Source organism: Echinococcus granulosus (genome assembly GCF_000524195.1).
Source record: "Echinococcus granulosus chromosome Unknown EG_S00027, whole genome shotgun sequence".
Lineage (NCBI taxonomy): Eukaryota > Metazoa > Platyhelminthes > Cestoda > Cyclophyllidea > Taeniidae > Echinococcus > Echinococcus granulosus.
Window position 1 is genome coordinate 150,016 of NW_020170407.1, and position 15,644 is coordinate 165,659.

Genomic DNA, 15,644 nt, shown 5'->3' on the forward strand with positions numbered 1-15,644 from the left:
CCCAGTGGCACTAACGACAACAAAAACAACTTTAGAAAAACCGTTGACCCTGCAAGACAACAACTGATTACTTGTGGCACAGATTGTGATAATGCGTGAGCATTTGCACAACAGGATTGGTCTTGCAAATCTTACTGTTTTTCTTTTTTAAAGTCTATTAAAAGCCCTAATTAACTTTGCGATCGACAGGGTTCTCCCGTCTGTTGGCAGGTTTGATGATCCCAAAGTCAACATTACTCCTATCTCGTGAATGGTACTATTTTGGCCACCGACGTCCAGATGGACTATTTAGTGGGTCCGTTGAAGGCAGGCAATTGGTTGTCTCACTCTCATCCAATGAGAATTCGCCATTTGACGAGTTAAAAGCACGATAAACACATTTATTTTTGGAAAGAACTTCTGATAGCATTAAATTTAACTTGACTTGGGTTTTTGCTCATTTACGGAACCGAAGGACAACGTTCCACAAGAAGTGGCAGGTGGCATTATTGCTAGAAGACGATGAAAGAGGATGAATGAAGCAGCTTTTGGTATTACAGTCTCTTGGATCCACAAAAACCGCACATACCTAGAAGGCGAATTCGTTAAGCTCAGTGTGTAGATGTCGCGCTTCCGCACACCGGTGGTGCTGATTATTCTCAGCCCTTTCAGCCGATAACGTCAACAGTACTTCCTGCAAATATTTGACCTATAAAACATCTTGACCTGTCATTTATGAATTTCGTGATCCAAGAGGAAGCCTCGTCAAAATCTTTGTGTGAATCTTACTCTATGTGCAATATTAGCCTCTGTGGATATCTAAATGTGTACTCTGAAGTTAACCTTTTGATTATAGATGACTGAGTGGATTAAGCTGTCCCAAGAAAGTCCATCCAGGCAGACAAATCCTTTAAAGTCCATTAAGTTTTAAAGAAATTCATTGAACAGTGGACTTCTTGAAAAAAATTTACTTGTCATATTATACACACCGGACAGTCCGGGTTTAGTACGGACGACTCTCGAAAAACAAAACCCATATCTTTGTGCCATTGTCCACATACTCCTTCTCCCTCAGCCAACACGGAATAGTAGAGGGGCAGTACTAGGCTGGATCCTTTTGAAAGAAAGGAGTAATGCAAAGTACCCAGTATCTAAAGTTAGCACTTCCAATCCCGGTAACGCGATTGAAAGCCCGTTCCTATTCCCTATGTCTCGAGCTCTGTAGCTCCTTGGCAATAAAACATCCTGCAGACTCCAAGAAGCTACGTAAAACCAAAAAAATTGAGTAAGCTATTATTTTCATTTATTATTTTTACTGTTGTCCCCCCCTCTTTCTTCTAACCTGTCACTTCGACAACTCAGTCTCCGACGAGATAATACTACTTTAACAGCGCTTGCTTCCCCATAAATGGTATCCCTAACTCTGATTCACTTTGTCCATTAATCCTGAGAAAAAAGTGACCTCTCATGGGCAAGTTGTTTGTAAATGTGTTTTCTTGTATGCAGATAAACGAAGAAGTCTACTGATATCGACCTAAGTACAGGTTCACTCCGGTAGGGCCAATCAGGTTTTAACTAGAACGTTGCCACTTGAAATAAGCATAACAACTTTTTCTGTATTAAGCCCTTACTTACTATATTTTTACTAAAATACGCTTGTTAAAGCACTGCATTTTCTATTAGAATGCCTTTGGGTTCATATTATTTTGTGGTGCGTAGTGCAGATTTAACTAGCACGCTGTTAATAAAAGCTACAACGGAGACATTATTAAATGTCGGGTAATGTTAACCGCAAATGGTGTTAAAATGCGGATACGCCTGCTTATAACATGTAAGTTACGATCTTACCAACACCCCTCAGACTTACAATAAAATGCCGCTCTGAACGGTGACCCACACAAATTCATCTGTGTCGAAAGAATAAAACAAACTAAGTAACAATTGTCTGTACTTTGGATCCTAAAGACCATATATATAGGCTTTGCCTAGCTTTAAAACACATGTACGTTACGTTTATTTACTTTGAGCTTTATTGTGCATAATTTATAAAGTGGGCACATGAAGGAATTGTAACATGTATGTTGCTTTTATAAAATTTTCGGGGTAATTCTAGTCATAGCTTGTACACAATATGGATTTTGTGTATAACTTGCTCAAGTTTGGCGCATTTTAATTGTATTGCAAGGCCTGTCGTCCCTTTGCTATAGTGATTTTAAACTTGGTTTACCTTTGTTAAATTATGTTGTCAGTTTGGTCTCTGCAGATTGCAATTATCAAATAACCATAATTAAGCAGTTTCTTAAAAACAAAAATCCTTTTTATGACCTCAACTACCGTTTAATACATTTGGGTTGAAAACCTGATTATTCATCTTTTTGCAAACTATATTATTTCCATCAGCAAAGTTGCAAAGAGGAATGCATTTCAGACAATGTGGAGCGCTTTCTTCCATTTTAATGAGGCGAACCATTTAAAAACAGTTTTTTTTGTGAAGATGACCCCATCCTTGGTAAAAATGAGTTAATACCCATGAGCTCAATAGAGTCCTTTGCCAAATATTTCATTCAGGAGAAGACGAAATCTTGAACCTACTCTTCGACGTTTATAGAAGGGAAGTGGACACGTAAATGTTCCTGTAGCGTCCCGAGACTCCCTGAATACGAAAGAAGACACAATACTCGGGTAGAATATATATTCAGCACAGAGAAGGTGTCTGGGCTATTGGCATGGCCCAAAAGGGCAGCCCACCCATCGAGGTACAAAGGGGCTAATACAAAGTACAAAAGTGGCGCCTCACCAATACCGAGGGATAAACCACTATCGTATTACAGTTCCAGTTAGCCGAAAATGTAACAACGAGGCTAGCGCACAGGGTGCCCATGGTCAAAGCAGTACTCTTAGCAATGGCGATGACATTGCACCCGGATCCCGTAGCACTTTTTTGCGTTCTGATTAAGTTAATTTTGTAAACGCCCAATCGGACATCTTCCGAGTTTGTTTGCATTTACAACGACAAAAATTACTTTAGACGTTTATTTTCCTACTCCCAAAAATATGACTTACCATCACTGCAAATATGGACCAGGAAATTTTGCACACTTACCCCACAAACAAACATTTTATGTGCTCAGATGGATCTGATCGATGTAGTAATCTCCCATTTTTAAGCTATCATTTTAACTCTATTGTGATACCTCAAAACCTTCCTAAAGAAGCAAAAAACATCATTCACAAGCAGAGTATATGTCTCCGGGGTACTGACACCCATTGAAGGTACAATGGCAGCACACCTAAGTGCCCTCTTTACAAAAATGACATTTAAACAAACAATCAACTTATCATAAAATCGTAGAAACTTAGTTGTCCTTTTTTTATACGACCTAACAAGTTAGTCTGCATATGTATTTGTGCGAAAACTACTTTACTAATTTACTCTGCATCCCAGTTTTACACTGGGCTGGCCTCTGAATCATCCTTGAAGACCCTTTTTTTAAACACTTCGTTTAATAGCCATAAATTGCAACATACACACGAGCCTCAGCCACGGCTTGACCCAAAACCACTATCATAAAATGGTGTTATCTTTTGGTCGATGAAAATCCCATCACATTAACACGGACGTCTGATACGAGCCGGGAGCTCGTCCTTGGAGCTTATGATAGATGCCATCAAACCGGGATCATTAACACCAAGCGCAAAAAAAATGCGTCAAATATCTCTTAGGATTAAAAAAATGCCAGCTGCTCAAAACGCCCAGCAATTATATCAGGAATTGGCAATACTGTAACAAAAATTATCGTAGTGAAGGCAACAATAGTGTTTTATACACAGTTAAACATTTGCAAAAACGTATTTAGCTAAAAAACATAACTTTACTTACTTGATTAATGCGAGTTTTACCTTTTTAGACATTTTGCGCATATGTAGTAGTATTTTACACAGTTGTATTAATTTTAAAACTCATCAGCATTTGATGACAAATCAGCCTCGATGGTTCTACTTTATTTTAAAGCAAGCTACTAATTAACATTTACAAGGTAGAACGAAGTGTGTATAAATAAAGTAATTGGGTTGATTGCATGAGCAGACCTTGAGGATGCCTTTTCGCAATGTTGGGAAAACAGTCGTAACTACGGGATGCTGACAGAAATTTAGTAAAACAGTGTCCACATTCTTGAGCCTGTGAAAACAGATAAATAGGCATTCAAAAACCAATGCTTTAAATCGTAAAAACTAGTTATAATGACTGCTAAAAGCACTTAACTGTTAACTTAAAACCTTAGATGCATTAACAAACACATGCTTTTTAAGGGACTATGGGGAAAACTGCAAGGCAACTATGATTGTTTTTGGTGATTGAATCAAACCCTTCTTGGCATTTTATTATAGATTTTGTGGGAACGCAATCGATATTGCTATTTTTTAGTCGTTTCGATTCTCATCATTGAGGGAATCGGTACATGATTTGCACGGTGGAGGGCTGAAAGGCCTAAAAACAATTTTTAAGACCTAGAGAGACCACTTTCTTCCATGTGAGCCTAAATTAATACCAGCTATTTTGCGTCTCAGCTACTTTCCTGTTCTCTACACTTCGTTCTTAACGTGCCTTAACCTGAAGTATTAGGAACCACGTGCCGTGCTCACAGACAAAGTAATAAGTTTGCTTCGCTAAAAAGTGTATTTATTAGTGAATGCACCCGCCGTAGATTAGGTAAACACTCTTAAATTTGGAGTTGACATGAGTTCATGTATTGACTGTACTAAAGGCTGTGCGGTCCTGTACAACGCGCTCGATCGCGACGCCAAATTATATTTCGTAGAAGACAGAATTCCTTAAAACATTGAAAGGGAAACAAAGAATTTGTCTTTTGACAATTATGCAAATTGCCCTGTTCAGACATATGGCAAACGATTCCTTAAGATCAACTTCTACTTGCTACATTTGCATCCCACTCCATATTTGTCAGTTTACGGAGCTCAAACTCGGATACTTACCGAAAGGAGACACTGCTTTGCGAGGTATCTGTAGTGAGCTTCTACACACCTAGCCGGTTGCAGTGGATGTTTATTTGATTCAAAGTTAAATTTTGATAAATGGCCAACAAAATCCGACAAAATTTTTGGCTGGAATGAGTATGTTCACAACCACCACCAAAGTAGCGCCCAAAGACTTTATTGAAGCTGTAGTATGAGGTGTCACCTTGGATGCGGAAGTCCTAAAAGCCTATAGACTGAGGAATCTTCACAGTTCAACGCGTATGAAAACAAGCAGATACGCAGCAGTAGCACTGGGAGGCAGCACATCTATTACCAGATTTGTGGACCTCGATCACGCACTAACGATCACGTCTTCTTCTAGCACCACTTAAGTTGGTTTGTTCTACTGCAACCACAACCTGTCCATGAATTCGTCCGGTGGGATGAGATGGAATAGATGGGGTGGAGTGGGTTTTTACTGCTCTGAAGTATTCACCCTTATTTTGCCAAGGTATGTGTTGCTACTAACTACATTACGGCGACCCGACTGTCTCCTTGACCTTATCTTCACTTTCTTTTAAGGAGTTCGGTTGAATGTTTGGTGCACCCACATTCCACCACTGCAATCTGCCGCCTCCTCACCATTCACACTACCGATTCTAACTGCAAAGCCTCACACACCTGTGGAATAGTAAAATAGGGCGATGGGCCAAATTCTATGATAACGACCCAGTTGTCAATGCTTGGCCTCCATCCACTAATGCACCCATTCATTGGCAAATCCACTCATTCATTCGCGTCCATCGCAGCACAGTTTGGAGATGGTTTATGACAGCCTGACGGAGAGAAGCTGAAGACTGCAGAGCTGTCTTCTGGAGTGCGTCGACACCGACATTACACTGAATGCTCCACAAAACAAGTTCTGCATACATGACATCAAGTTCAGATTGAATTTGATGTTGTTTAATGGTAGAAGTCGGTTAGTCGGTGGAGATGGAGGATTAGAGCACCGTAAATACGCGATGCTATGCACAACCAAGAGTGCCTCGGAAATAGGAATTGGTGAGCGATCTCAGTAAGGTGGTGGTTCAATAGACCTATTCAAATGCGTCCACTGATTCAAGTGATGCTGAGTTCATATTTACAACTTGTTGAAAATGAATGATTGAAGAAATGGAAAGTGGATCATTGGTGGTCGTATTGTTAAATGACCTCGGACGTGCTTATCATATCCGATGACAAGGGATTCACAGTATCAGTGGAATCGTCATCCAATGAGGAAGGAGGGTGAACGCACGATTTCAATTGAATGAACCAAAAATTATTGTGTCCGATGCTGTCCAAGGAAAGGTTTGGATAGCAATTTGTTAAAAGTCTCTTTCTCTGTCACATTCTCCTCATTATCGGTAGAATTTCCTGACTCGCCCACAAGCGTAGGGCTTGGAAGGCGCTCTCTCTTGCACCCCCCTTCGTTCGTGAAATGCTTCGAGGCCAAACTTGGCTTCTTCCCTCTATCCTCCTGTGTATCCATCTCCTAAGCCATTATGGCAATCAAAGCTGTGAATTGCCCATCGATATGACCACAGTTTGTCCCGGAGCACAAATGTACCATTTCTTTCTACCAGACCAGCCCTTTATCCCCTTGCACGTGAAGATGAGCACCTTGCTCACGGATCGCGGTTTGTAGTACGGCCAATCCCCTACACGCCTCCTTAGCTTCCTTGCCACCGACTGACCTTCCTATCTACATACACACATCCTGGCATAAGTCAGTGTCTGCCACTCTAGACAGTTTGCTTAGCTGAGCCCTCAGGACTTATCTAAGAATGCTCACTTTCCTTGCTTTCCGAAGTTCGCTGGATGTGTAATCCCCTTCTCCTCCTGGCATAGTCTCATTTCTCTAGCTGTTTTTAATTAACAGAGTATGAGCGAGTTCAGCATTGGATAAACCTCCACAAAAAATGCGTTGCTTTTATCCAGGTTTCCACCTCACCAACGCTCTTTATTAAAGGCGACAGTTGTTTTGCCGCATTGTGGAAGGTAGGGGCACAAGCGATGATGGTGTGTTTTAGTGGTACCGTGGTGAATCCTACAAATTTTTTACGCGCAATCCACCCCACCATCGCAATCTCCTCATTTGGCGGCACAACAGTAAGTTGTAAAGACAGGAAGTCAGGACTGATGCCAAGTTATGGGCATGGCGAATATATAGAGGAATGTGGATGGGATTCAGCGCTTGCCCCTTTATATATCAGCTAAAAGGCTAGACGGTTTATAGCTTACCACGAACAAGCATTTCGATGCTTGTATATTAGGCTCTGAGAGGACTTCAACATTTCCGGTGCGATAGTACTTATAACGGATATAAGCAGGTAGGGCTTTAATGTATTTGTACATTTTTGTGGATTCGATAGTTATCTGTTCACCTACTTGACTGTGCCAATAAAACGTGTCAAAATATTGCCATATCTTTTCACTTACCAACAAGTTAGAAAAAGCGGGCTGCACTTTGCGTTGGCCGCATCCGACAAACACGAGTGTCTTCTCCTGGAACAATTCTCCATTGAGAGGAGAGGGTCCCCTTTGTAATTAATGCATGCTGATCAAAAGGAAAGCCACTACTCTTCCTGGGTGTTCCTCCTGTGGAGCAATCATCGGTGTATTTGTATGTATAATGTTTATGTAACCATATGAAAGTGTATCCACACAAATAAGTCGTGAATTGGAGCCCTGAATGAACGAGAGTGTAGGAAGGAGGGGTGAAAGCGTACAGGCAGAAAATGAACAGCTTCAGATCTCGTCGAGGTCAGAGAAGGGAAACAAATATTGCAGATGGTGGTGGCTGCTATGGTGGAAGGGTAATCGCAGTTGAGCAAGTCTGAGAGAGAGGATAAGAAGGCGGCGGAATAGCCACATAGGCCAGAGATCAAGGAGAGGATCCTGTCCGCAGCCCAGACTGAGAGGCTGCAGCAAGTACGCGGCCACGGGAGCACTGATGAACTCCGAATGAAATCGTGACATACCGAGGGCCGCGTAGTTCTCCATGCGTGATAGCCATGACACCCAATTCGTGAGGAAGGCGGCAATTGCAAGGAAACGCAGACAGACTGGTTTAGGGTAAGGATCACCTCCTCTTCCGTCCTCATCGCCCTCGTTCTCCTTCTGCTGCTCCCTGGTGGGAATAGGCACGCGGTAGAAGGGCGAGAGGGCGTCGAACGGTGTCATCCAGAGAATGCCAATGAGATGCGGTTTTGGCCACCTGTGGTGCCGCATCAGATTGAGCAGAGGCGAGAGCGGTGACAGCGCCTGTGTACAAGCAACAACATGCCTACAGACCAGACCAGACCAGCTAGACAATCAAACATACATCCCTCTCTAGTTTGTTTTGTTTGAATAACGAAACTTGGTCTCCTTATTAAAAGCCAACATTAATGTCCACAACATGGAATAAAATTACTGAGACCGACTGACTCACCATCGGGTCAAGGAGAACGAGATTTTTCATTGCTCCATTCTTTGCGCAATAGTGACAGATGTCCGAGATCAGTCGGCCCGAGCTGGCTCGCCACGGTGGAATGTGGATGCCTGTCATTGAGAGGTTCACATTCTGCTGTGGTGCAAATCGAATGGGCCATCGAGTTTGCCGAAAGATCCATTTCCATTGGGGAGCTAGGCCTGCGTTACGTTGGCAACTCAAGCACTTTGTCATTAGAGGGTGGGCCATGTAAACCTCCTCGTGCGTTTGAGGTGAAACAGACGAAGCCCGTTTTCTAATCTGATTGTCAGGGTATTCCAAAAGACAGGAGTCAAAGAGGCGTCCAATGCCCTCACTTCCACCATCGTCATTTGAGAAACATGTGAAGTTCTCACCGTGTGGATTGTTCTCAACAAGCAGGAGGTTCTTATCACTGGTGTCCGCGGTAATTGCCGGAGGGACAGGCTTGTCAAGTACAAACAACTTGACAAGATTCAGCGAAGAACTGTAGCTAGCGTAGGGTTGGTGCAAGCACCCAGAGTACCAGTGAGATGCAAACCACGGACATGCGCTTGATGTTTGTCTTGATTCGGGATGAGTCTGCAATTCGCGTAGAGCACTGCCGGTGAAGAGGGTTTTGTAATGCTCACCCAATTCAACTGGATGATGTTCATCTCCCAACTTTTCAATAAAGTAGAATACGGTGTGGGTGTCTAGTTTCACGGCATTGCTGGGATGCCAAACAAGGACACGGTGGCGTTCAAGCCCATGGGGGTACTGGTAGTTATGACAATGACTCTGGCAAATGCTCTCATCTTCAGAGTCGATCGAGTAACGCATGATCGCAATGGATGGAACGGTTTCAGACATCGTATTGGTGGATGCGTCAACTAATTCAATGACGCACTCCTAAAACAGTAAAGTGATAATATTTCTTTAGAAAATCGAATAATTTCTTTAGAGGAGTTTACTAGCATAATCGGGGTTTCGACGAACCTCTTCTTCTGAGGCCGCACTATCGGTGAAATTATCGGTTTCTGAGCCACTTTTCTGATCATAATCGGCCATTTTTCCCACCCATTCATCCTCCTCTTCCTCCTCCTGTTCTGGTGTGGGAAGACAGCCGTTAGCACGAGCCCACTCGCACCACGCCACGTTGGGTGGGAAGCGATGTCCATCAACAGGAAGACCAGCAAGTGCTCGTGCCGTCTTCGTGGCCAGCTGGGCAGGGTCATGAAGTGTTACGAGGGGGTTGTTCGGTGAATCAAAGGTGGGATGCTCAATAAGATGGAGTATCGCCTTCACCAAATCGCTCAGACTGTAGCAACTATGCAAAGGAAAGCAAGAGAGATATGGCTTTAGCGACAAGTAAATTGGATCCGCTTTTCACCCTGAACTGGCATTGCAGTCATGAAATGGAGTATGAAAGAGCAGTTTTTGCAGAATCTTACGCACCTTTGCCAATCGCTGAGGAGGCTCAGATGCATTGAACAAGTTGAGGGGTCGATGTTAGGATGGAATATTGGCGAGTCGAAGAACACTTCAGGGCTATTCCCGGGGTATTCGGGACAGCACGAGATCTGGAAGTAAGTATGCTTTGTCTAGGTAGGGGTTATGCAATTGAAGGTTAATCATAGTTAATGGAAAATATGTTTTGTTTATCGACATGAATAGGATGCTCGACGAATAGTCTTAGAGTGTGTTCAGGTTCGAGTGAACCTTCCAAGGTGGATCGTGGGTCACTGGCCTACCTGAGCCACGTGCTCCAGATCGTTAGACCAAATGACAAGACAATGAAATGGTTGCGCTTGGCAATCTGAGTGATTTCTGTTTGTCTGGTCCACATTGCAACACTTCTAAGGCACTTGGACAAATTAATGAAGACACTGCTTTTGCGAGTGTCTAACCAGAGTGCATATTAAGCAAATTATAGCATATTTCGGTAGATTTCAAGATGATTACTGTCAAAAGAAACTCGGCGTGTGCGTAGTAGCCGGACTTGGGTCGCAGGGAGACCTTGACCGTCGTTGCATCGCTCTCGACGATGGATGCCTGACCGTCTGTCGAAGCGTCGATTGCTGTAGAGAGCTGCTGCAGGTCCTCGAAAAAGGTGCGCTGATCTTCGGAATAATTCATCTAAAAGTGGAGAAGTTGCCAATGTCAGTGGGTCAGACATCTAGGCCACAACTGGTGGATCATTTCTGTGATGCTGCCGAAGCTCTTACACACTCCGTTAACACAAGACTGACCAACATAGTGTAACTGGTAAGCTAAAAGTAATTTGAATGAATAGTACCTTACCATGGCTCGCATTCCATCAAAGCTGAAACCGTAGAACCCACCAAAATATTTGACAAATTGACTCACTGTGCTCATATCAAGAGGCGCAAGGCATTCGCGAGGGGAATAGTTCACACGTCAGGTAGCATCCACTAAGTGCTTGAACTAACAAGTGGAGCAACTGCCCCACCGTTAATATTTGTCTTCACTGTACTGTAGCTGAGTCGTCACGCGCTTCCAGTCGGTAGGCCACTCCAACGAGTCCGGTGAGTGCGTTCACGCGACTGTTCATGCATGCGGGTATGCGGGTACCAGCACAGAGCGTATCTGCACGACTTCTCAACAGTTCAAAATCGGCGAACCTGGCACATCCATTGACTTCTCGAGACGCGTGTAAACCAATGAATTTATAGGAAAAGCAGTGGTCTTTTAGTTCTCGTTATACCACTGGAAGACCCTGGTCGGTTTCATTCCCAGACTGTAAATTCTCCAGTCAAGAATGTGGATCAAAAGGCCCGTTGGACAATCAGACGATTGGTAGTGGGATCTGCAATGTACTTTGCAGTCGAAATGGGCTTGTGAACTTACACCAGGTCACCTTCTTGTTAAGAATTTGGCCTTTCGCTTTCGTTCTAAACCTGACCGATCCAGCTGTTCATGGACGAAGGTAGGAGTCACGTTTATCTCTCTTCTGGTTCCCCAAGAACGTGTTATATAGTTTTCAAATTCACTGTTTCTGCATTTGGCATTCAAATGTTGGCTAGTCTTCCCATTACGCAACTAAAAAAAGATTAACTCGGAAGTATATTAAACAAAACGCTGAAGTTAGATAACTTCAACCGTAGAAGAACGTTCCCGTTCAACTTTGTATAGGTTTTGCACTATCTTGGCTCTCCTCCTAAAAATGATAGAAACGGGCCTCTCGCTCAGTCTCGCCTGACTAACTGAGATCACGTTTGGGTAAACTTTAAATGCACTAACATGCACTTTAAGGACAAGGTCAATCAGTCACCATAATAGCGCGTGACTCAGACCGTGTTCCACCGACTTTACCACCCAGTCACCAATTCCATATCCCTGCGCTTACTCACGCATGTCAGTTGGTCGGCTGATTCTCTGGGTCGTGATCCAGGAGGTGAGGGACTTTTAGCTGAGGCATGGGCTTTCGGTGGTACATCAAATGCGGCCGGCTGGTAGAAAAATGCTTTCTACACGCAGAGCTGTGGCAGGCTGGAGGCCAAAAACCGTGGCGAGATGAGACTTTCGAGGCGCATCTGACTAGTGCCACACCACCTCAATGAGTCAACCGTGTGTGACAGTTGATACTGCTTTTGGAACCCTAAAGTGAACAAAAAATGCATGGAAGAGGATGAAAGTGTTCCAGCAACAGAGACTTCACTCCTCAATATGGAACTTGGATTGGCACTGGATCTGTAGTGGACAGGATCTGGTAGTCGAATCAGACAGAAGGTAATGCTTGCGGTAGAAGCTGTACTGGAAGCCGCACAAATTTTCATGGGATGTATCCATTCCCTGTGTTCTCCACCAGGAACTTCCAATCCATCATTATTTCCTCTTTACATTACTTTATCAAATTACAAAACTCTGTGGCATCCTACAGATCTGAGCCAAATAAAGGAGACAAACGTGATCGCCGCATCGCTCACTCTGACCTCCATCGGTGCCCTCCGCATCACCCTGTTGTGAGCTTTCAACCACTATTTGAGGGCGCAGCCAAATCCAACGCTCACACCCACATTCTCCGTAAATCCCTCTATTATCCACTTTATGTAAATCTAGCTGTAGACGGCTTAATGTTTGCAGCGTTTTTCCTCCATTACGGCAACGCACCCACCTTTGAAATCATGAATCGGGCCATGAGTAATCACCGTACTAGGGGGAGATTCCTCTTCGCTTTACAGAAGCGATTAAAATGACGCTGTTTGCGAACCACAAAAGTTGCTTTTACTGGAAAAAGAGTGGAGTTTAAGGGCTACAGAACTCTAACGACAGTGGAGACCCACCGCCGCCATCTCCGATTTTGGGGCCTGATTAAGAGGATTGGCTACTGGAAGACATTTTGCATCATGATAATGCGAGATTTCGAGGATGATTAAGGTTTGTCTTTTCCCTTGAAAATCGACGGTGACTCCACACCTAAAAGGTGTACTCAAACACCAACGTCAGTGATGCATTAACGGAGGGTGGATCAAATAAACTCGATCTTTTACCTACTTGTTTATCAAAAGTAAGAAGAAGTGTAGATAAGACCAAAAGTTTTATGGAAATTAAGCGAAATTCTACGTGCTTTTACTTCCAAAATATAACTGCTCAAGCATTTGGTGAAGTTGTCATAGCCCCTATCGGTGTGGAAGAAGACTTATTACTATCTTTCAGAGGGATCGAATGGCTAAGATGGCCTTCATTACCATTAAATGGAGCTTGTGTTTAACAAAAATTCATTTCTGGGGAAAGAGAATTTTGGAGAATTCATTGCTCAGGAGGAGTAACGAAAAGGCAGGTACGCGGCTCGACATCTGGAAAGACCTTCCACTAGATCTGCACACTTCGGAGGAGAGGGGAATTGTTTATGGCAGCCAGGTGAGATAAGTGTCAAAGACAGACAATAGCAGACCTCAGGGACGAGCAAACTGATGTCCTTCACTGCTTTCCAGTGCGGTGTGAGGACACGTCATCCGCTTTGGAATGTTGACTGCCGACTGGGAAGGATATTCATGAGTCAAATTTTGCCAAACGCAAGAGCATTTTCACACACCATTCCACCCCACAATTCAAAAGCAACCCATTCACCTCCTCATCACCATAACGCTGTGCTTGCTTTGTGGTTCCGTGTGTTTGAGACGCACTGCCATCTCAATTGTCTGCTTGTCAAAGGCCAAACAACAAATAGAACTACGATCTGCCTACATCGTACAATTCAAAGTCCACCAAAATGAATCCACTCTTCTTTCTCTTCGTCAAAAACAGTTTGGATTGGCGAATCTGTGGTAAGAAAGTCTCTCTACCATTGTGCCAAACAACGTGACGAGCGTGATAGTGAAAAGACCAGAATTTCAGAGGAGGGATATTTCCTAACTCTCATCCATCTTATTCTTCTGATAACATAACTTGGCACCAGAGAGTACCTAGAGATGGACCCGGACTCTAAAGTGCCGTGACAGTCTCCAACACTCAGTTGTTCAAGTAACGATGAAAAATTGTATTCCGACTTACTCAATCAGGTGGCAGAGGCACCAGAGGTGAAGAAAGTGGTGATGGAGGTCGTAGCGGATATCAGTGCCGCAGAACAGAACCCTATAAGTCTGTATCTCCCGGGGACTCTACAGAAGGGCTGACAAAGGACAAGGAGACATAAGAAAGAACAGGTAAAGGTCAATCGGGCAGCAAATTTTTCTATAGTAATTGACTTTCCAATAACGAGCTGAAAAAAGCGACTACGTTGGTAGGGCGCTAAAGGCGTCCAAACAGACAGCTCACTATTGCGCAGTTAAAGTAGAACCCTCTGGTGGTGGTAAGACCCCTGAGGATGAGGCAAAATGCATCTAGCTCATGAATCCTTCCATTTGCAAAGACGAAAAAAGTGACTCAAAGAAATGTAAAATTGAATCCAAAAAAGGTTATTCACATAAGAAGCTGATATTACGGTAAGCTGCCATCTCCTTTCCGGTTTTCCTTCCTCTAAAGAAGAACTGGGTTGTCAAGATTTTTGTCATCGTCAAATTAAGGTAACTGTGTACTAGAAAGCAACAGGGATCACCATCAGGAGCATCACCGTCACCGCTGCCAATCGAGAGTCTAGGACCCTCATTGTTTCTGTCCGCAGGGTCGCATGTGCCGCCTGGAACTCACTCACATACCCGCCCATGATTTAGGGAGTAAATGTCATTCCCCATTCACCCTTGGTAAGTGGATGCATAAGAATGGGTTAATGTGACGTCCTCACGAAGGGAATGCAGCATAAATGAAGGGAAACACTATCACTCATCTAACCATTAGGGAAAAGTCAAGATAACTGTCTAGAGTGTGAGGCTCTCTTTCAACTGAACATCTTGGCGGCGAGCGGCAGTCGGAGCCCGGAGTTCAGTGGCGCCTACAGGTGAATTGGCAAGAGGAAAGGGGTGTTAACGCCTGTGATGTTGAAGCCTAAAGTTTGTCATTTGGAAAAACGAGCCTATTAATCCCAATAGACTGGAACGCCGATTTAAACTCCACATCATTTGCCAACTTGAAGATTTTTGTGGGACAAACTCATTCACATCATAACAAAATCAGCCTGTCAGTTGGAGCTCGAGAATTCATGTCAAATTTGATTCGATACTCTCAGAAGTGGTTTCGCTAAGTAGACATCATCATCTTACTAATTAATTTTTCACGGAATCAAACACCCATTGAATAAGCGTGGGCCAATCAGCTGCCTGCATGCAATGGGCCAATAAAGTGGTTATGAATCAAACCAATCATATACGAGAGAGGGGTAATGACGAATTTGTGGTCCTCGGATATGAATTGTAAGCCATTCCGAACTTCTTTCCAGTTATGAGTTTGAAGACGAAGAGGAAGAATAATACAGCTGGCGATCATACACACAAATCATCTAAGCAAGTCTGTTACATATATAATCGCCGGTTTCCATAAAGTTGTAATAAGCGCTACCGGTGCGGAAGAAGACGGACTATTGGCGTTCAGAGGCCAAGAGGTAAAATATATTGCATAACGCCTTCTTCTCGCAAGCGTCGTCGTCGGTGCTTGTTACACCATCCACTAGCCAAAAACGACAAACGTTACACGATAATAGCTCCAAGTGCAGTGGTGCATTTTGTCGCTCCCACCACATCCACACATTTGTCCTCCTTGTAAAGCGCATTGGCAGAAAGGAGACTACCACCTTCAAACCCCTCACAACTGGACGACT

General features: G+C 43.6%; 1 protein-coding gene across 1 annotated transcript; it reads right to left on the minus strand. All coding sequences in view use genetic code 11, as the record gives it.

The window, feature by feature from the left end:
- Positions 1–7,746: 7,746 nt before the first annotated feature.
- On the minus strand, positions 7,747–11,003 carry EGR_04350 (NEDD8-conjugating enzyme Ubc12; the record flags this gene model as incomplete). Its single annotated transcript, XM_024493599.1, has 6 exons — positions 7,747–8,262; positions 8,432–9,340; positions 9,428–9,758; positions 9,887–10,032; positions 10,394–10,567; positions 10,926–11,003. The coding sequence occupies 6 exons, from the start codon at positions 11,001–11,003 to the stop codon at positions 7,747–7,749; spliced, it is 2,154 nt and encodes a 717-aa protein (XP_024351920.1).
- Between the last annotated feature and the right edge of the window lie 4,641 nt (positions 11,004–15,644).